The sequence below is a fragment of the Callionymus lyra genome, chromosome 14 (assembly GCF_982586985.1).
Source record: "Callionymus lyra chromosome 14, fCalLyr1.hap1.1, whole genome shotgun sequence".
NCBI lineage: Eukaryota > Metazoa > Chordata > Actinopteri > Syngnathiformes > Callionymidae > Callionymus > Callionymus lyra.
In genome coordinates this window covers 12,675,856-12,698,169 of record NC_141831.1, presented here as the reverse complement: position 1 = coordinate 12,698,169, position 22,314 = coordinate 12,675,856, and the positions used below count along the sequence as shown (strand labels likewise).

The following is a 22,314-nucleotide window of genomic DNA, read 5'->3' as shown; positions in this document are numbered from 1 at the left end:
TCAAGTTACCTCTGTTGCTGTCTGAACACAATTCCATGCAAACATGAACGAGCAGTTTTAGGACTTTTTTTTGACACCGATAACTCAAGCACACATCGCCTGAATCTCTGGTGTATTACTGTGTAATTCCAGAGATACTATCATGCAAGTATTAGAAAATGGAGACGTAATCTTGCTCAACTTCCTCCTTCACGAGTCAATGTGTTAAACAACGAACAGGTTAGTCTCCCAAGAGCATTATGGGATAATCGACATGCATCCCAATGAAGCAAAGGAACAAAAAACTCCCAAGTTAGTGGGTCCACTCTCTCTCCAGGCTTCAGGTTAGTCGTCGGATCGGGCGTCACCTTCAGTCACTGTCGGGTCGGTACAGGTACTTCATCACCAGGTTGTCCACCTTCTTCTTCTTCTTCTTCACCTCCTTCTTGCCGGACGTTCCCGCCGCTTCGCCGGCGTCATCGTCATCCGACCCTTTGGTCGGCGCTCGCTTCACGCTGTTGGAGCTCCGGTAGGAGATGGTGGATCCGGACGAGGACGACTCGGAGGACGAAGAAGACGAGGACGAGGAGGAGGAGTCCTCCGACTCGCTGGGCTTCTTCTTGGACCTCTTCTTGGACTTCTTGCCCTTCTTGCGTCTGGAGCTCCTCCTGCCGCCGTCGGAGGACGAACCGTCCGACTCGGAGATTTTGCTTTTCTTATCTTTCCGACCGCGAGAGCCGGCGAAGCTCCGGGAACTGGACGATGAGCGACCGTCCAGAGCCGAGCCCGACGCGGACCGCCGGACGCTCGAGGCGGCGCCGCTGCCGATGCCCTCGTCGTCGCCTTTCTTTCTGGAATCCTCGCTCCCGGCCTTACGCTTGTCCTCGTCCTCGCCGTCGTCGCTGGAGTCTTCCAGTTTGCTGCGCTTGAACTTGATGGGTTTGAAGCTCAGGACCTCGTTGATGGCCGCCTCCAGGTCCGGGTCCAGGTAGTTCCGGTGGGGGACGGACTTCATCTCCATGATCTCGCTGAGGTTGCTTTCCGAGGAGCGCGACGGCTGCCCGGGGGTGGAAACGCTCCGGGTGAGGGAGCGAGGGCTGTAGGAGGAGGTTCCTTTCTCGCTGTAGACCATACTCCGGGTGTCCTCGTCGTCTTCGTCCTCGTCGTCGTCGTCCACGCGGACGCCGAACTCGCTGAGTCCGCAGCTCCGGGCCAGGGACAGTCGGGAGCTGCTGCGCCGCTCGTCCTTCCACGAGGAGCTGCGCTGCAGCGAGCGAGGGCTGGAGTGACTGACGCTGCTTATCGTCGACTTGCCGTCGTCGTCCATGTCCATCATGGACCTCCTGGTGGACATCCTGGTGGGCGCCGCCGAAGACACCGTGGATTCCTTGTCGTATTCCGGGCTGCTCTTGGACGAAGTCCAGCGGGACTCCAAGCCCTTCCTGGCTCTGCTCGTGGCCTCCGAGTAAGCCAGTGAGATGACGGAACCCTTGTCGTCGAAGTCGTCCTGAGATTTCTTCCAGTCGTCCTCCCCGGACTTGGACTTGTTCTTCCGTATGGACGCGTGGTCCAGCGTGTCCGGCTGCTCCTTGAGGGTGCTGAACAGGGAGCTCTCGTCGCCGGTGCCCCCTATAGAGTCTTTGAGGTTGGATCGCTTCCTGTAGCTCAGGGAGCTCATGACGGAAACGGACCTGGACGGTTCCAGTTCTTTCACGTCTTTGCCTCCACCGTTCTTCTCCTTACTGTCCTTCACGTCTTTGACGTCTGCGTTTGCTGCGTATCTACAGGGTTTGAGACAAGTTTGTCAACACCGTGAAATGTTGAAACGGATTTCGTGGTAATTCTCTGTTGTGCTTTAACAAGAATCCGCTTTTTTTATTTGGTTATTTTGTATTTAATACTCTTCTGTCGTATGATATATGAATTGATAATATGTTGAATGAAGTCTTTCACTTACAGCGGGTCAAGGTCAAATATGGTCATAAGTGAAACTAGAAAATTGTTGAAATTTTTGACCAAAAAAAACTGCTTTCCTGTTGAATATGTCAATGTTTTGCATTTATTTCTTATTATCGTGTCTTATTTCGCTTTGTGACCCTGGTCTCGAAAAGCGCTATATAAATAAATATTACTTACTTACTTACTTATTTAGGCTTATTTTTTTGTTTATTGTTTTTTCCCCCATTAAATGTTTTATCTACACTGATATTAATAGAAATGTATATTTTTACTTTAAGTATTTTATTACTTAATAAACTGTCAAGAAATACACATTTTTTTCACTTGAAATAAAAATGTAAAAAATGTGTTCTTGGTATTAATATATTTCATTAAATAACTTATTAATTTATGAAGTAAAATATATACAAAGTATTTGTAAAAAAAAAAAAAATCATGATAAACGAATAAAATAATAAATAACAGTTGAATGTCATTTTAAAGGACTTTAAAAAAGTTTTTCAATGTTTTTCACTCAAAAAAACATGCGAAAAAAGGCTAATAAAAAATATTTTATGCTTTTTTTTTTTTAAATTAACGTTTGTATTTTTTCGAAAAAATCCTTAATTTGATTACATTTTTTCTAAATCAAAGCACAAAAACAAAACATTCTTGTTTAAGTATAAAGGAGTTGTTCTCAGTATTATCTTGACCTTTAAAGTTTATATTTTATTGAGTATTGTTTTCATTGTTTAAGTGCTTTGTGACCCTGGTCTGGAAAAGCTTACTTACATTTCAACATAATCATAATTTTACTTTCACCTCAAGGGGGCCACAAAAATACCTCGAAAAGTTCTCAATGTGGCCCCTGAGCTCATACGCCACCATTCTGCTCAAGTTTCTATTCTTTTCGATCGTATTTATGAGTAGAATACTTCAGTACTATTTCCCTCCTCTGAGAAAAGACTCTTCAAAAGAGTCTTTTTGTATTTTCTGGCATCGAACATCTCCCGTTGAAATATTCCTACGGTTGGCCAAGATTGAACACTTCGGGAGGATTTGTCATCTCCTTTCCACGTGGACGACGACCTCGAGCCTCGGCTGTTCGGCTGCGGTTTACGCCGTGGAAGTTGCGTCGGTCAACAAGGCGGACGATCAATCTGAGCGAGGCGTCGTTTAGCAGCAGCGCCAACTGGCCGCGAGCCACTTCAATAAACTTGACAGCAGCCGCGTCCCTATTCCGCCTCCTGTCATTAGACAGATTACTGTGGGAGATGAAACCGTGTTGGATGAAATACTCATCCTTCTGTCGCACACGACGGTGGCCCCCCAGGTAAATCCCGGGGGGCCACCGTCGGGGGGGGTCGGCTCTCTGGCGTCACTGACTGACCTGGTGCTCTTCAGGCTTCCCTCCTCCGACTGGGTCTTGGCGCTGCTTTTGTTTTTGGAGAGCCAGGACTTGACGCCGTCCACTCGGTCCTCCACCTCCGAGTCGGTCTCCGTCTCGTTCCCGCTGTGAGCGAAAAAAAGATTAGCGAAGAGGACAGTGAGCTGCTGGTCGCTGTGAGTCTCGTGGTGTCAAGAAGGAAAGAATAAATAAATATATGATTTGAAAATATGCTGGAATATTGTGGAAAAACAACCTCGAAATATGTGCGAAAACCATTGAAGACATACCTTTAGAAACATTGAATTATAGGGGTTTGAAATATATAACAATTCTTATTAACATTTTTAAGTCATTGATAGATTTTTACTGAGTCCCTAAAGGTATATGAAAAAAAAAAAGGGTAAAAGTTTTAGGACGAGAAGTTTTCACGAAAACTTTTCTTGTCCTAACATGAAACTTTCTCATCCTAAGGTGTACTTTTCTCGTCCTAACGTGTACTTTTCTCATCCTAAGGTGTACTTTTCTCGTCCTAACGTGTACTTTTCCTGTCCTAACGTTAAATTTTCTTGTCCTAACGTGTACTTTTCTCGTCCTAACGCTAAAGTTTCTCGTGCCAACATGAAACTTTCTCGTCCTTAGGTGTACTTTTCTCGTCCTAATGTGTACTTTTCTTGTCCTAACGTGGAAGTTTCTCGTCCTAACAAGAAAGTTTCTTGTCCTAATGTGTACTTTTCTCGTCCTAACGTGTACTTTTCTCGTCCTAACATGTACTTTTCTAGCTCTAACGTGTTCCTTTCTCTTCCTAACGTGTACTTTTCTCTACCTAACGTGTACTTTTCTCGTCCTCAGTTGTACTTTTCTCGTCCTAACGTGTACTTTTCTCTTCCTAACGTGAAAGTTTCTCATCCTAACGTGTACTTTTCTCTTCCTAACGTGAAAGTTTCTCATCCTAACGTGTACTTTACTCGTCAAGTTTCCTTTTCTTTTTCATGTCCTTTAAGGGGCTCCGTAGATTTTCATTCATTTTGAAAAATTAGTTAAGTAGTACCAATTGTGTTTTTTGAAGTAAAAACACAAAGCTATTAATAGAAAAATATTAAAATTGAGAAAATTAATGAATTAACTATTTGAAAATGTGCAATTTTGTTTAAAAAAAAAAATAAATCTAAATATAGAAAAACAACGAAGACATACCTTAAAAAAAATGGAACTATGTTGTTTTGAATAATTTGTAAAATGATTTTTTCTTTAAAATATAAAACTATTTTCAACATTAGCAATTATACTTTTTAACTAGATTTCTATTAATTTCATAATAATAAGAAATCCTTAATCTTATTGTGTGTCTCATGTTACAGACATAAAGGAAAACATGAAATGCCTTAAAGTGCTGTTGTCGGATAAACAATGTCAAAATGATTGACAGCAAAATATTTAAATGGCAAAATAAATGAATATATTATTTGAAAATGCTAAAATATGGTCAAAGAAAATAACTAACTAACTAGAAAACCGAACAAAAAAAATGTTTTAACTATGTGTTCCAAGTTATCTTTAAAAATGTATATATAAATAAATGTGTTATATATTAGTTATTTCGTATAAGGTGTTTTCGTAAGTGTAATGCCATAGTTGTAGAAGGCAGAACATTTAAAGGGAAGCAATAAAAGAAAATATTATTTGAAAAATGCCCAATTTTTTAACTATGAATTGTTTTGAGTCATTTGATATAAAGTTTTTATCCATATTCCATATTTATTTTGGAAAAGACAATCAATATAAGACCAAGTCAAGTACAACCATAACATAAACAACATGAAAAGCCAAAAAGGATTGTTTTTAACATTCATTCTGTACCGAGTGTAAGACAGAAAAACATAGATTGCGGCCAAAAGATATAGAATTACAAAATCTTGAATATAGTGAATAAATAAATAAACACAAAGTGAATTACAAATCAATGAGAATAGAAAACAAACTGTTTCTTAGTAGAAACTTGTAACATCGTGACAAACAGACATGAAAGAAAACATAGAAAGACTAGAAGCTCGAGGGCAATTTCTTTAGTAAAAATTACAAAATATCATGTTATTAGTTTGTTAAAGTCACAGAATGGAGACGAATCCATGTGACATGTAAACGATGTCAGTCGGTGCAACACACACACACACACACACACACACACACACACACACACACATCCTTCCACCACTATCTTTGTGGCAGATCTTGTGACCACTTGAAGGAAGAGCTTTGAAAATTGCACATTGTGATGCATCTATTGTGAGCCGCGGAGGACAATACAGTGTTTCTAGCGCCGCCGCCGCCAGACGTAATGACGGAGGCGGTCGAGCCGTCATTTCCACTCGATTACAGTTTGATATTTACAGACACAACTCCACGACTTGTTGTGTAGAACTCACTTCTTCCAGCACTGATCAAACAACACTTCAATGGGAAAAAAAAACAAACTTCATAAGCCTTGTTTTTTAAATCCTGAAAATATCTGATCCTGGATCAATCATTTTCGTCGTCTTTTGCTCTCGTGAAAATATGTTATCGACGTCCTCGTTAGACACAGAGATTGTGGTTCGAGAATAATGTTGCTTCGACCAGCACATGAGGAAGAAGTGACTTCGAAGACACGGCTGATTCAAGATCAGATTTTCAATGGATTTATCCCAAATCATTCTGAGGAACAAGAAATCAACACTATGATTTATTTTTATGTCATTGATGGATCTTTATTGATTTAGGATTTATATAAAAATGAATATTAAAGTTCTCATCACCGTTTCCATGGTTATGACAGAAAAAGATCTAAAATGGAGGCAAAAAAAATGAATATATTATTAGAGATTTGAGGCTGTATCGGTTTTAAAAGTATAAATAAAAACTACTACGAAATTGGTGCAAATACATTCAAATGGCCACATGTGGTCCTACAAACACGTACTTATGTCATGTCAGTATCTACTACAGTTATACGCTTGTAAATATACATTCACAGTATTTTAAGATTATAAAATTTGATCTTTAGTGTTGGGATGGTTAGGCTTCATGCAACGGTGTCAACATTTCCAGTTTTGCAATTCTCTGCGCTATGATCTTTGGCGAGGAACCGCAGACAGATGTTTTTTTTAACTTATAGCGCCACCTACTGGGGGTAAGAAACTATTGATGGGCTTAAATATTGCAGAAAAAAAATGCTATTCCACATTATTAATGGAATGGGTTTTTGGGGGGCTTTCAAATCCTATATTATTTTTATCATGATTTTATGTGGTTGATATTATATATATATATATATATATATATATATATATATATATATATTAAGTATGTAAATATTACTATAATATTTTCATTATTTTATTTACAATTGCAGTGTCATTTTTCTGTTGCGCTTAAACTCCCATGCGCTAGATGGCAGCAGTCATTACGTCCTTAGCAGCTAAATGAACAAATCCTGCGAGATCCCAGCAATGACTGAGGACGAGAGGATACAGTCGACTCCAGCAGCTTCTAAAGCTTATAAGTTTGGATGTATTTTGGTTTCAAAACGAATGAAAGCAGTTACGTCAAGAGTCATGTGGTCTGTAAATCCAGCGTCAAGTACTCGGACAATACTACTAAATATATCCTACAGTACTGCAGTATATCGTATCGTTGCTCCTGTATCACGATACATATCGTATTGCCAGATTCTTGCCGATATAAGCTTCTACCATCTACTGAGATTAGAAACCTACATGTAGTATATCAACAATTTTCGCTAGTTTCTTTCAATAAAGGGAAGTATGGGTTCAACTAGTAACAAAATCACTGATATATTATCTATTCATCTATTTTATATCCCTTTTTTGCACTTAACGCCTCGTTCTTTGACTCTTTGACACTTGATCGCCACTATAAGTATACATTGTACAATCACAACAAGAGAATTTTGATTCTGGGTCTCTATCAGACGAAAACTTCCCATTATATCTTCAACCTAATTTTTTCCTCACATGACCCCGGGCATTGGAACCGACATCCCAAAAAACTTGTTGGACTACATTCGGTCGTTAAGTCGACGAGAAAACAATATCCACCGATTATACACTTTCAAAATGTTGTCGACCACGTCGGCGATAATGAGCGCGTCGTCAGTCATGGAAAAAAAAAAAAAAGCTCTTAATGGGCTCCGGCACGATTATGGAACCTCGATAATTACAATGTTTTTGTCATCAACATGGCATCCCTGCCACGGGAAATTGATGGTGAGACTGAACCTCCGACGGGTGCCACGAGCAGCAGCACGAGCCCATGTGATCTTCAGCTCCGCTGCATACTAAACAAGAGCTGGTAAAAGCCCAAAAACATAATAAGTTCATTATGCACCGCAAGTTGATTAGACTCGCCGCCAATGCCCCGGCTCCTGTGATATGTGACTTATTAACATTTAAAAATTAAACCAGAAACTGTGCCTGGAATAAAAAAAAAAAACGTGCCCTCAGCAGAGTCTTCCCGACTTCCCGGCTCTGGTGCAAAAAATGAAAGGTGGCTTCGCCATTGAATGCTGAGCAAATGGTGTCACAAGCGATTTGTCCTTGGCGGCGCGCGCTACTTGCTAACCAGTCCTGAGGCTGGTGGATACAAACAAGCCCCAAGAATCTAAAAGTGAACGCTAATGGCTTCTGACAATCGGCCTGGACTGGTTGTAAATCTTTGTCAGAAACGCTTAGATTCAACATTAAATGTGTTCTGGCTCGCTTTTATTAACTTAAGCGTGTTTTTTTTTTGTTTTTTTTTTAAAAAGGTGCCAATTCAAGCAGGGATAATGACCTGGAAATGGCAGCGGCAAACACGGAGTGTGTGTTTTGCATCCCATGATACCTTAGTTGGCTTCTTAGTCACGCAGCCCGAGATATTTTGGCCGTGATGGTAACAAATCATGACTAAGGTTTCCGAAAACATGGATCCACTTAGACGTTGTGACATATTTTTTTCGTGATACTGTGTGGATTTTAAACGGCTATGAATCTATTTTTTTTAATTACAATTAAAATGCAAATATTCATCGCGTTTTTTGACACCTTTTTAATTAAACTTCCGAGCTGTCAGTACATCGTCCGCAGCTAAAAGAAACGGTGAAATCCCGCGAGATTCAAGCAATGACTGAGGACGAGAGGATACAGTCGACTCCATGTTTGTGTGTATGTGTTATGTGTGTAGAATTGTTCAGGTTTCAAAACAATCTGTAAATACTGCAAAGTCCTGAGTCAAGTACTTGGAAAATACTACAAATGTATCCTTGTTCCTATAGTATCACAATATATCCACTGTATCATGAGAAAGTATCGTATTGCCGGGTACTTGCTAGTACACTCCCCTATAAGGTAAGGTAAGGTAAGGTAAATTGTTTTTTTCCAATAGCCAGCAATTTTTCATAAACAATACAAAGTAATAAATAAAAATAAAATAAGAACATAAAGACAAATAAGAAGAAGAAGATAAAGACACTATATATTTACTTATATAAATGACTGTAATAGCCATATCCAGGTCTGTTATGTTTTCTTTGAAGTTTGATTTTGAGTGGGACTTAACTTTTTAACTTGTTAAGACTTCCTGCAATTTGAATCTTTTATGCCGAAGTAATGTAATGTAATCTAAAATAATAGTTAAGTTAACTTTTTTTGGAGGGGGGGAAAGTAACCAGGTTTGTTTTGAAGAAGAGAAAAATTTAACCTCGACTCCAGAACCATTGATATCCATTAACAGTGTTGCTGGATTTTCGTATTTAAAAAAAACCCCATTGAATTCAAAAATTTTAATTCACACAAAATATGATAAGCCATTTGGTTTTTGCCTTTTTTTTGTTTGGGTCCAGCTGGGTGTCATAATGAAATACAATCTACAAATATATCTTCAGCTTTAACATAGAGTTATCGGTTCCAGTCCGTGGTGTCAGATCATCCAAACTCCTTTGTTGGTAAATTTTAAGTCACTATGATTGTACATTTTCCTAGTTAGTGTTTTGTTTTTTAACTTTTATCTTCATACTGTTCATTTGTCATACGCACTTGTTGAACTTATTTTCAGTCGTAAAGTGTGTTTTCGTTTCCCATTTCCTCTGTGGCTAAAAATCCATTTTGTGTCTTTGGTTTTCAAAACACCCCGGACATTTATATTGTCTTGTTCTCTTGCTTCATTAACCCTGATGTGTGTGTCCCTGTTCTCCAGTCACAACACACACTCGGGTCAACTTAGTTCCAGGTACGTGACGGACGACAATTCCCAACACGACATATACAGGGTTTTTTTTTTGTTGTTGTTGTGCGTCTGTGTCTGTGTGTGAGTGTGTGTTACTCTGAAATGTGTGTGTCAGTTGTGATGCGTCACACCTGGATCTTGAGATCGGTACAAGTGCCACAGTGTGAGGAGAGACAGGTGTGGGAATATCTGAAGATTAACAAAAAAAACAACACGGGTTTGAATCGGGATTCTTGCGAGTCTCGCCGTCTGATTAACCGAAGACTTCCGTGCTTGGAATGCTGAACGAAAATTGACAAAGCTACTCATCAAGAGGGGCCACTTGAAAAGGACGCCATCGCCCTTTTTAAACAAATCCAGAGATAGAACCTGATCCGACACGTGTCATGTTACTGTTAATTTCACAATAAAAATGCAAGATTTTCACTCGGAAAAAAAAAAAGCAGATAATAATTCAGCGACGCTTTCCCAGCATGTGTGATCTCGTGGCGCCGCCGAAGACGCGGCTTAAAGTGACTTCGTATCATGGAGACGATAATCCTTCTTTTGTAACCTTGTATCAGTACAATTCAAAGCAGAATATTAAATACCAATCGCAGCGTAACCCGAGAAAATCCTCCCCTTGCAATGCAAAGGGAAGGAAGAAGAAAAAAAAAAAAATCCTTTTCTCCATTATTATTATTCATCCGTGCCGCTAATGCAATTACGCTCACGCAGAGGAAAATGCAATTTAGTAAACATAACAAATCAGCGCTCCGTTTTGTCGCGTCGCACAAAAGACGAGTGCGAGCGGTTGTCTGATGGGAAAGTGAGTGCGTTAAAGAGACCGTTGCCACTTTGTAAAAAAAAAAAAAAGAAAAGGCAATTGGAGGTTAAAGAAGAATATACCGTGACGGCAGCGTAATCTGCCGACTACTGTTCCTTTAATACGCTCTGATGAAGGTTTAAATTATTGAAACGTGCCGCGAGAGAAGGAGGGTCTTTTGTGCGAGAGCTGAAAAGGAAACCGTCCTCCAGCCACAGAGAGGTCAAGAGTGAAGAGCCGATGAATCCGCGGAATATTGAGGTGAAATCAGACGATTTATCATCAGATATGATGGATTTTACTCCTCGTCTTTATGCCAAATTCCACTGTAAGGTGGTCAAGAAATGGAGAGAATACACCTTTATAAATGAAAGGGTGAGAAAAAGAGCTTAAAGAATCATATCCATGAATAAGTCGCTTTGGAAACTAATTATCTGATCTGAAAAGAAAACTATTAAATTGTTGTGGAAGTATCAAAAGCGTCTTTTTATTTTCTTTCTTTTCATGTCCGTGACCTTTTCTTATTATCTTGATTAAAAATGATTAGTTTCAAACACAAAAAAAGGTGTTAATAATCATCCTAATTAAAAAATATTTCCTTTTTCAATCCAAACGGAGAATTAAAAACACGATTATTTTTATCCTGATACGTTGACATTGAAGCGTATTAAGGGGTTTATTTTAGTGTCAACTAAATCACATCCAATATAATTAAGCCATCTAAGAAAAATCTATTTAAATAAATGTATATTTAATGTCTGTAACAAGAAAGTCTGGTCGTCTTCTTATATTCTTTGAGGTTTGATCCATCAATACTGGTCTATTGAATTGTTGACGCCTCTAATCTGTTCCTTATCTTATCTTAAACACCGGCAGTAACCTTGTAGTTAGGGTGTCGTCTCTGGGGAAGTAGAGGCGTTCCAGTATCTCGGGGTCTTGTTCGCGAGTGAGGGACGAATGGAGCGTGAGATCGAGAGAGAGGGTGTCAGGAGTTACCATTATGTGGTGGTGAAGAGTGAGCTGAGCCAAAAGGCAGAGCTCTAGGTCTCACTCACTAATATTCGAGAGCGCAAATCGATTTTTCTTTTCTCCCAAAAATGTTTTAACCCTTGTGTTGTCTCAGGATCATGGTGACCCAAGAACAAATGCGTTTGTGGTATCCCTTGTGTTGCTTCGACCTCCACCACTGCATATGTATTTATGGAAAGCCACGGAGGTCGTTCACTTTGACCCTGAGACAACACAAGTGTTGATAAAGATTCTATTTTTCATGATAGTAGCCAAATGGTTGACAGTTCAATAAAGTGTGTTTAAAAATCAAATCATACGATATTTTTAACTTGACTTGACTTTTTAACTTGACAATGACTGAGGATGAGAGGATACAGTCGACTCCAGCATATTTTGTTTGCAATTATACTTATGGCCACTTGATGGCAGCCGTCATTACTTCCCCTGCAGCTAAATTAACTGAAACCCCACAAGATCCCGGTGACAACTGAGGACGAGAGGATGCAATCGACTCAAGCAGTTTTTAAATCTGATGTTTGGTTATATTTTGGTTTCAAAACCACTGAAAGCAGTTTGTCGAGAGTCATGTGGTCTGTAAATTCTGCAACACCGGAGTCAAGTACTCGACAATACTACACATATATCCTTGTTACTACAGTATCCCTATATATCACATCGTTGAACCTGTATCGTGATACGTATCGCCAGATTCTTGTCGATACACAATCCTGGTAGTGACCCAAAAAAAAAAGATTGCCGGTACAATTCGCAAAAATGAGAATTACATTTTATGTGTTATGTTCAAAAAGCTTCTGACTCATAATTGATCTCAGGAATCATCTCTAGGTTCTGGGAAAGTATTTGTTTTGCCTTTTTATAAATGGAGAAAACAAAAATAGAAAGTGCATTTCCGAGTAATGGGGGCAAAAACTAATAGTGTTGTTGTTGTTATTCCAATCAAACAAACGCTGCATCATTCCAACCACGAGTGAGAGGTTAAGGAAACAAAAAGAAAAAAGAAAGGCATGCGTCATCTTACGTTTTGTTCTTTCTTCTCTGATATTTTGTCACCGTGTCTTGCAAGCTGCAAAGAGGAGGACGTCGTCAGGAGGCACATCAAGCAAAAGTTTAATTCACAGTCGTGGGTCAGAGTTCGTGTCCTCCGTTTAAAGTCCTCCCATCATTTGGGTTTTTTACGCGACCCAGGAAAACGACTGGAAAGTACCTGTTTATTAGGTCGTCATTGTCATCGCTCTGCATCTCGTCCTCGATGGCGGCCTGCAGGTCACCTATCCTCTTGAAGGCCAGCTTAAGGTCAACTTGTAAGCTCTGATTCGCTGCCTCTAAGCTCTCTATGTCCATTTCCTTTGGACGAGAGAAGCAGACTTTTTGAGTTTTTTCTCCTGGACTTACTCCGGCGACCCACGTGCCCCGGGTCCTACCAACTCGTGTTTCTTGCGGCTGGCCTCCATCTCCTTCTTGGAGACCTCCGTCATCTCCTCCTTGACGTCCCTGATCTGACGCTGCATCCGCCTGTTCTGCTCCTTCTCCCTGGCCTCCACGTTCTGGCAGATGTTTCTCTCCTCCGTCACCTTCTCCAGGTTCTCCTTCAGACGGGTCACCAGGGTCTGCATTGGGGGGAAGGGGGGAACTTAGCATCATAACCAATGCTAAAGCTAACAAAAAGCGAGGGTCGTGACGGGATCATCTGACCTCCAGACGTTTGATCTGAGACCTCTCGTACTCCAGTTTGGTCTCCAGCTCGCGGATCTTCGCCTCCTGACGACTCACCAGAGACTTCTCCACCATTGAGTGTTTCTGGAAGACCATCTGGCCTTGAAGAGAGTGAAGCTGCGAAAAAAAAAAAATCACTTTTAATATCAATCAATGGAATTGTTTTTGGTTCAAAATATTTTTCTAAAAAGAAGTAGAAACTGAAAAAGCCTTTAAAAACTACCAAGATCGCTTTACAATACAAATAAATTTTAAAAAAAGGTTAAAATCGCGTAATACAGTAAAATCCCAGAATATAAAGTCACAATATACAAAAAAACGCATAGTAAAAAGTATAAAAATGACACAATAAAGTATGGTAAAAGTGAATAATGCTGCATATGCAGTTTACAGGGTTTTTAAGTGGATACCCGGTGTCAAAACGGTTGTAATTTTGTTAAAACACAAAAACTTTTACACTGTACATTTGAAAGGATTCAATCATTTGTGTGATGATTAATTAGTTTTTTTTACTTTTGAAAAGGAAATGACTTTTTTTTATGAATTTCTCTAAGTGTTTTTAAAATTGAACTTTATGAAAATGCAAAACAGCTCATGTTGCAGAAGTTTTTCTTCTAAAGGACAAAAACATTTTCACTGTAAACTTGAAAGGAATTAATTTATTCAAGTTGATACAGGAAGTTTTTTTTTCATTTTTCACGAGGCTGGTGTTTGGTGTGTATTTTTTTTTTTTGGGGGTGGGGGGGGTGTTGGATCCTTCAAGGTTCTGGGATCCAGATGGTCCCCTAACACTAGCCAAATTGTATTTGTAAATTCATAAGCCTTAAGATTCCACTTGAAGTTTACAATTCATCAAGTTATTCCACAGAATACCAGATAGATTTGTGTCTAAGAAGGCGATGTGGGAACAAATCAAGGTCGATTGCGTTTCCCCAACAGTTTTTGGCGAATTGAATTATACATCAAAGGATAATCTGTGGAGCCGTGTTACTTTCCTCAGGATACTGTTAGAAATACAAGGAGGGGGGAAAAAACTACAATATCAATATCAGGTCAGCAAAACATCACATTATGAGTTGAAAGAAATGTTGATTTTTCTTCTTTTTTTTCCCCCATCTGTGGTTTTGACGAGTAGCTCACCTAGAAATGCCCGATTCTGCCTTAAAACTCATCCAAGTAGCAAAAGATTCCAACTATAATACTATTATTAGTAAATCACTTATAAAGTAAAACATCTTTACATGACAAATTTCGTTGAATGGATTCCCATTTTGTGTATTATAATTGTAAAACTAATAAATATACATTTTCCAATGTCGTTTATTTAAGTAATCCAGCTTTTCTAAGTAAAGAAAAAGGGTTTTGTGTTTTTGTTTTTCAATTTGTTCTCCTGAATATTGGGCATCAATTCATCATCATACCCACTTCCTGTTTGCTTTTCTTTTGTCTTTGTACTTTCTGTTTTAATCCTGTTTGCTGAGCTTGAGCTATTTTCAGATCGTCTGTGTTTTTTAAGAGTACATTCACTTTTTTCATGGATATCGGACTCTTTTACTTCTTTTCTGCAGTGATGGATTTTTGTTTGCCCTTTTTTTTATCCTCCTGTTTGCCTGGTGCCTTAGTTTTGTTTCCTGTGGATTCGGACTAAATGACTTCCTTTTCAATCTTTGGTTCATGCAGAGCATTCTGTTGTTTTGTTTTTTTGTTACTGGGAATCGTTTTTTCGGACATTGCCCCATTTTGTGTTGTGGTTTTATTTTAGTTTTGTGAACTTTATTTCTAATTTTTTGGATATTAATCTGTACAATTTCTTAATCTTAGTTCGTCTCACAACTTCTTCTTCTGTCCTTTCTAACTGTCCGGAAGATTAAATCATCTAAATGAAAATTATATGAATTGTACACACATACACACACACACACACACACACACACACACACACACACACACACACACACACACACACACATACACACACACACACACACACACACAGGTGTGTGATGAATAAATATACATTTTTAATTTAGTCAATGGAAAAAAAGGCTTTTCAACATTAAAACCTCTCTAAAAGCTGCCATTAGCAGCAGCATATTAGACACATTGGAGATAAACATGGTGGTATTATAATGTGGGAACAAAAAAAGAGAGGCGTCCATTAATACATGACACACGGTAGAGGTTATCGTCGGAATAAATGTTGTTTTTTTAAGTATTTCCACCAGAAAGCATTAAAAGCTTTGCGATCAGCATTCGTCTGCAACAGCTGCATTAACCTTTGGACGCCAGGAGTGTGTTAACATAAATGAAAGCTTTGGAAACATTTCTTTATTAGATATCAAATCTAATGCTAATTAGACGAGCTTTGTACGTTTGATAATTAAAGTCGGACAAAAGATGATAAGATAGACTTACAATGGAGGAACAAGGGAAACCATTTTATTCAGATTTTATCCGCTAATTATCACTAGGGTGTGTATTGGAGAGAATCTGGCGATATGATGCATATCAAAATACGGGGTCAATGATGCGATATAGTGCTAGTGTAGTAACGAGGATATATTTGTAGTATTGTCGAGTACTTGACTCTGGTGTTGCAGAATTTACAGACCACATGACGAAGTCGTAACTGTTTTCATTTGTTTTGAAACCAAAATATGTCCAAAATCAGCTTTAAAAGCTGCTGAAGTCGACTGTATCCTCTCGTCCTCAGTCATCATTCCAAAGATCAACGCGATATATCTCCATATCAATATTTTCTAACACCCCTATACTTTACTGAAGTATTAACAATTCAATCTGACCACTATTAAGGAGCGGTCCTGGTCCTTATCCCTTGTGTTATCCTAGGGTCAAGGTGACCCGAAGTGGAAGTGGAGGTCATTCACCTTGACCCGGGACCAATACAAGGGATACCTCAATCACATTTGTTTTTCGGGCCTTTGGGTCACCTTGACCCTGAGATAACACAATGGTTCAATTCAATTCAATTTTATTTAAAGTGTCTTATCATAACAAAGTTATCTCAAGACACTATACAGTTGAAATAAGACTATAGTTGATTAAGGAAAATAGATCCCAGCAATTCACTCGTTATTCGTTACAGGGTCGCACAGAAAGAAAACTATTAATATGGTTTCTGTTATATTAAAGAGTACTGTTGGACGAGAAGGTGTTTTATTTACAGAGTAACATTAGCCTGAGACCTTTGACACGTCAAGATACTTGTTCTAGTCACGTTTTCTTCTCAATCACAGGATATATCTATACATATTTTGGATAAATAACTAACAAAAAACAGTAAAAACATAAATGTTAAATGTCTTGTCTTGTTGCTGATAAACTCCATTATTTATTATTATTATTATAGTTATTTGTTCTGTCAATTTTGGCTTTTCTAGTTTTTTAACAGTTTTTATCTGAAGGTCAATCCGTGAAACTAATGCCTACATTAAACTGATCTGTGGTACAAGACAATGGGTCGCTGCCCGCTGGTTTAAATGATTAAAAGGAAATGTATTAACAAATAGTAGTAGAACTTCCTGTCTTCAAAAGTTTTATTTTATTTTGAAACCAGGTGAAAATATCTGACGCGTAACGTTGAATTTTGTAAAAATGTATTTACAGTAAATTTAGTTTAAGGGGCCTCTTTCTCCATCATGGACCGAAGTAAATGTATATTAACCAAGCAATCTGTAACAGGAAGTATGAGTATTATATCTTAATTAAGATAAATAAATAAAGAGCATATTGAGAGACAAAAATATGACTAATTTGTTTTAATGGTGTTTTTAACAATAACATAATATACGACACTCTGAGACTAGTTTGCTTGGGGTTTTTTGCGCATAAAACACTAGAGTTACAGTCGTTACCCTGGTTCTACTTCATGTGTGCTCTGCCCTCTACAGGCTGTTGCTATGGGTTTCCTTTGGGGAATAGCAACAGCCTCTGAGGGGCAAAGCATGTATGACGTACAACTGTTGTTTTAATACATTATTCATGTTGTCTTAGTGTGAGTTTTTTTTTTGTTTTGATGTAGCTTAATTACCTCAGTTTGTACTCGTACTAATTCAATCCATTAAAACACGTAACGTTGAATTTTGTAAATATATTTACAGTAAATTTAGTTTAAGGGGCCTCTTTCTCCATCATGGGCCGAAGTAAATGTATATTAACCAAGCAATCTGTAACAGGAAGTATTAGTATTATATCTTAATTAACTTCAATAAAGTTAACAACAAAGTTTTTACTGTTATTATCTGTACTAAGTTGTCAATATTGATGATCTGTCTTGCTTATCTTATCCCAAACATTTGCATCTTTATACTCTTGACTGTGATTTTGAGCCCACAATCCAGCGGGCCATATTAAAGGACCTTGCGGGCCAGAGGGCCAAAGAACTTGTGACCAATCAGAACATAAGGTACAGTAAGGTAAGGTAAAACTTATGAACTCAATTGTTGTCCAGTCAAGGTCAAGACATTTTTTGAAGAAGATGATGTCGTTTTTAAGTAAAATAAATGTACTATATTGAGCTCAATCTCCTTTTAAAAGCTCCTGAAATCCCAAGTTCTCAGCATCAAAGAGGCTCAGAAACGAGGGATGCGACGGAGATCCTGTCACGCGAGTCTCTTCCCCGAATAAATCTGTGTCGTCGTTAAAAGAAAAGACGAGGTTTAATTTTTCTAATCACCCACGACTCTTGCTAAGTGTGAGTATAAGAGCCTTCCTTGAAATATAAGCAGCCCGAGGCGAAGACGATATTTCCCTCCGACTCCAGGCCCTTCGGCTGCAATTTAAATGCAAATGACATTGCACTTTTCGGGGGGTTGGAGGGAGAAATAACACGGACTGGAAGTGTTTTGTTGTTAATATAATCAGACAAACTGATGACACAGTGGCGGGAATGAAGTGATAAAATACCTTCTCCTGGATCTCCTCCCTCTCCTTGGTAGCCTCTTCAAGCTGGGCCTGCAGGTCGCTGATCTGGTTCAAGTCTCTGGTGGACTGGGGAGGACGGGGGACAAAAAAAAAATGTATCAGTCAAAACGTTTTTCGGCGACGTCGGCTGGTCGGATATTTCATTAAGCAGACAATACGGCTGAGCCAAAAACGTGTCATGTGATCTGATGTAGAACAGATTGCATCTCCCTGGTGACCGAGCGCATGCTGCGTTCTGAGGAGAACGTGTCCTTCAAATGTTGCAGCCAGTCGCAGAGAAAATCTTCTCCGCCGTGAGTCGGGAGATTCCTCGCCAGCAAAAGATGAATAATTAAAGCGGCAAAAGTGGATTATGAGGTGGTTTGTGCCAAAACGTGTAACGCGATCCAGACCCAAAATAATCGACCGGAAATCAGAGCATATTGAGAGACAAAAATATGATTTAATGGTGTATTTAACAATAACATATAATGTACTACACTCTGAGACTAGGGGTATTTTTGTTTGCTTGTTTTTTTTGGAGCATAAAACACTACAGTTACAGTCGTTACCCTGGTTCTACTTCATGTGTGCTCTGCCATCTACAGGCTGTTGCTATGGGTTTCCTTTGGAGAATAGCAACAGCCTCTGAGGGGCAAAGCATGTATGACGTACAACTGTTGTTTTAATACATTATTCATGTTGTCTTAGTGGGAGTTTTTTTTGTTTCGATGTAGCTTAATTACCTTCGTTTGTACTCGTATAAATTCAATCAAATCAAACTCGCATTGGAAATCTGTGTTCCTTATCTTATCTTAAACAACGGCATTTTCAAAGGTGACTATGTCAACGTGAATCTACTTCGATTTCTAGAAAACTATCCACACAAGTATTTACATTGAACAAAATACACAAATGTATTGGTTCATTTGATTATTTTGAAAAAAGTATTTTCAAAATCCACATGAGGTTCCATCCGTCTCAAGGACCCTCTGAGTTAACTGTGACCTGTATAGCTCTCATGCTGCTTTGCCGCCCAGCCAACCAACATTAGCTCTGGATCACTTTTGAAACTTTTTAGAACTTGAGCGACCAATCAGCCGTCACTAGATAAGAGTTGTATGTAGAAAGGCATGATGGGAGTTTAATGTTTTGCTTTTTCGTTCCTAACTGCAATTGACTAGATTATATTTAAATGTGTTGCTGGTTCGATTCCAGGCCGAGCCAAACTTTCTGTGTGGAGTTCGTATGTTCTCCCAGTGTTGTGTGGGTTTACTCCAGGAACTCCGGTTTCCTCCCACAGTCCAAAAACATACAGATGTTAATTGAGAACTTTGGGAAAATTGTCCGTAGGTATGAGAGTGTGAATGGTTGTGTGTCTTTGTCGGCAACAGACTTGTGTCCTGTCCAGGGTGTCCCCTGCCTCTCGCCCTTTGATACTGGGATAAGCTCCAGTCTCCCCGCGACCCCAGTAAGGGATGTATATACTATTTGTATTTTGGAAATAACTTCACCAGCAGCACTAGTTTTCTTTGTGTGAGGTTTGTTTTCTTATCCAGATACTTAAAAATGATCTTAAAAATTAAAAGATGCAACTTCAGAAAAACCGTCCAGGGTTCAACTCTCCGTCTCGGCCTAGTGTCGACGGATACGATGATGCCACTACGTCAAACTCTTCACTGGCTTCCAGTTTCTTTCAGGATCAACTTTAAAATTCTGGTTCTTACTTTCAGATCTATTCATGGTCAGGCTCCTCCTTACATCACTGATCTGATCCAGCCTTACACCCCAGCTCGGGCTCTGAGGTCTGTGGATCAGAATCTACTTATGGTTCCTCGCACTCGGATCAGGACCAGAGGAGAGAAATCTTTTCAGGCTGTTGCTCCTAAGCTTTGGAACGATCTTCCTCTCTCTTTGCGCTTGATGATCTACTGACTCCTTTAAGAAACATCTTAAGACGTTTCTATTTGTTCAGGCTTTTCCTTGATTTTCTCGAACTCCTGTGTTGTTCTCAGTATTATCTTGATCTTTAAAGTATGTACTTTTTTGAGTATTGTTTTGATTGTTAAAGCGCTTTGTGACCCTGGTCTCGAAAAGCGCTATATAAATAAATATTACTTACTTACTTACTTACTTACTACCGTCGGGGGGGTTCGCTGCCCCGTGAAGACACACAGCCAATTCAAGGGGAAGTCTCACCTGAGCGACCACCGCCTTGTGTTTCTTCATCAGCTCGTTGGTGTCCTCCTGGTCCTCCTCCATGCGCGTCTGCAGCTCGTTCTTCTCCCTCTGCAGACGGTTGAGCTGCTCCTCCAGCTGCAAGGAAACCAGACGAGAGAAGATGACGCACTTTTTTTTTTTCATTTTAGTGTCCGACGAGGATTTATTCATGAGCTATTGAATATGATAAGCGGTCATTAAAGGAGGGGGGGGGGTGTGTGAGTGGGAGGTGGTGGTCCTGCGATCTCATCTAATGGCGATGAAAACACAATCTGGACGGGGCTTCTGGCTGGCGGGGATGAGACCAATTGGGGTAATCAATTGGCTCATTTCAGCTCATCGAAGTGCAGCCGGCACAGCGGAGCGCTGATCTCCTATTTAGAGTTCATCGAGTGGAGAGTTGAGAGGAGGGGGGGGGAAGAACCGGACGTCCAAGAGTACGTTCTCTGATGTGAAAACGTTCACAAGTCCTTCTTCTCGTGGTCTAAATGCTGCAATTAACAAGCAAAACACCAGCTATGAGTTCCCACTCCTTCCTTAGAGACGCAAATACCCTCCGTCTCCACGTCTGAAATGCAGACGGCAGTCTCCGGAGACGAGCGTTAATGAGCAGACGGAGAGAATCCCACAAAGCTTATTTATCCATTAGAGCAAAGTGTCGAACTCGAGATATGTGCCAAAGGGCATTCGTTTATTTTAATATCTCACTATCACGAGTTGGTGTGTGTGGATAGATAGATAAAATAAAAAAAACCCAGCTGGAGGGTTTTTTTCAGATGGGAAAAAAAAAATGGTACAAGAAAGTACACAAAGATGTGACACCATGAGTGACTTGGTCTTCTAACAAGAGCTTCTAAACAGCAGCCCAGTTATCGTGGATGAGTCTTCAGGGACGGTCCTGGACGATAAGTCCTTCCTTTTTCCTTTTCCTTATCTACAATGGGACCAATTACCTTCCAACATCACACGAGTCCAACTAGTTTTTTTTTGGTTTTTTTAGCCCGAAAGACGGCGGATGACAATTTGATGTCGGTTTCAACGATTTCCACTTGAAAAGAATTCTTATAAAATGACACGTTGGTCCGTCGGAGTAAAATGTTTTTTTTAAAAGAGGTTGGAGTTGTTAACAAGATGAACTGAAAAAGGTTTGAAAAAAAACATTTAGGACTAAGATGATGAAACGTATTCATCGTCCTCGAAAGTTTGATTTTTATCAGATGTTTACAAAAGATGTTTCCTTCAGATGTGAAAGAAATGTTTTGTTTTGTTGTTTTGCAAAAAGAAAAACTAAAACACACAAAAAAAAAAAGAAAATCAAGCAAGGACGTCTTACTCTTTCGCACCAAAAGCACAAAATGTTAAAAACCTTGTAGGTGTATTTGTTAAAAAGTAAATAAATGTCTCTGCTCTAGAAAACAAAAACTAAACGTGATGTTAGTCCTAATAATTTATGTATCTGTATGTTTTTAACTTACACTTAAGACTGTAATTCAATGATATAATATTTGTTGGTTTTTTTAAGTTTCCAAATGGACATTTGTTATCTCTGATTCCAAAATAAGCTAATGATAAAATAAATGAATAATAAGCAAAATTTGTTATTTTGCTTTTGTTTACATGCTCTAGTAGAAGAACTCGCATTTCTCCGATTACATTTTCACTTCCATGCGTTTGTGTCTTCTAATCTAGACTATTGTAACAGTTTATTTTGGTGTCTTTACAAGAAGAATCTGTCTCGCCTGCAGTTAATACAAAACTCTGCATTAAGATTTCTGACCCGCTCTAGTAGAAGAACTCACATTTCCCTGATCCTTAAAACTCTGAATTGTCTGCCAGTTTCTTTCAGGATCGATTTTAAAATTCTGGTTCTTACAGAATATATATATATATATATATGTATATATATTTCAGAGCTATTCATGGTCAGGCTCCTCCTTACATCAGTGATCTGATCCAGCCTTACACCCCAGCTCGGGCTCTGAGGTCTGTGGATCAGAATCTACTGATGGTTCCTGAACACAGTTCAGAAATCCTTCCAGGCTGTTGCTCCTAAGCT

The 22,314-nt window shown here is 39.2% G+C and overlaps 1 protein-coding gene across 1 annotated transcript in view; it reads right to left on the bottom strand.

Moving 5' to 3' along the window:
* The window catches only part of LOC148066051 (unconventional myosin-XVIIIa-like), a 94,881-nt gene that overhangs the window by 4,837 nt on the left and 67,730 nt on the right, over positions 1 to 22,314 (bottom strand). Inside the window, exons 34-41 of the mRNA XM_087806740.1 lie at positions 20,238 to 20,354; positions 18,042 to 18,125; positions 13,095 to 13,232; positions 12,824 to 13,009; positions 12,607 to 12,746; positions 12,421 to 12,465; positions 3,308 to 3,430; positions 348 to 1,760 (exon numbers count right to left, since the gene is read on the bottom strand). Of these exons, the coding sequence (XP_087662866.1) occupies positions 350 to 1,760; positions 3,308 to 3,430; positions 12,421 to 12,465; positions 12,607 to 12,746; positions 12,824 to 13,009; positions 13,095 to 13,232; positions 18,042 to 18,125; positions 20,238 to 20,354 (2,244 nt within the window). The 3' untranslated portion in view covers positions 348 to 349. The remainder of the gene's footprint in view (positions 1 to 347; positions 1,761 to 3,307; positions 3,431 to 12,420; positions 12,466 to 12,606; positions 12,747 to 12,823; positions 13,010 to 13,094; positions 13,233 to 18,041; positions 18,126 to 20,237; positions 20,355 to 22,314) is intronic.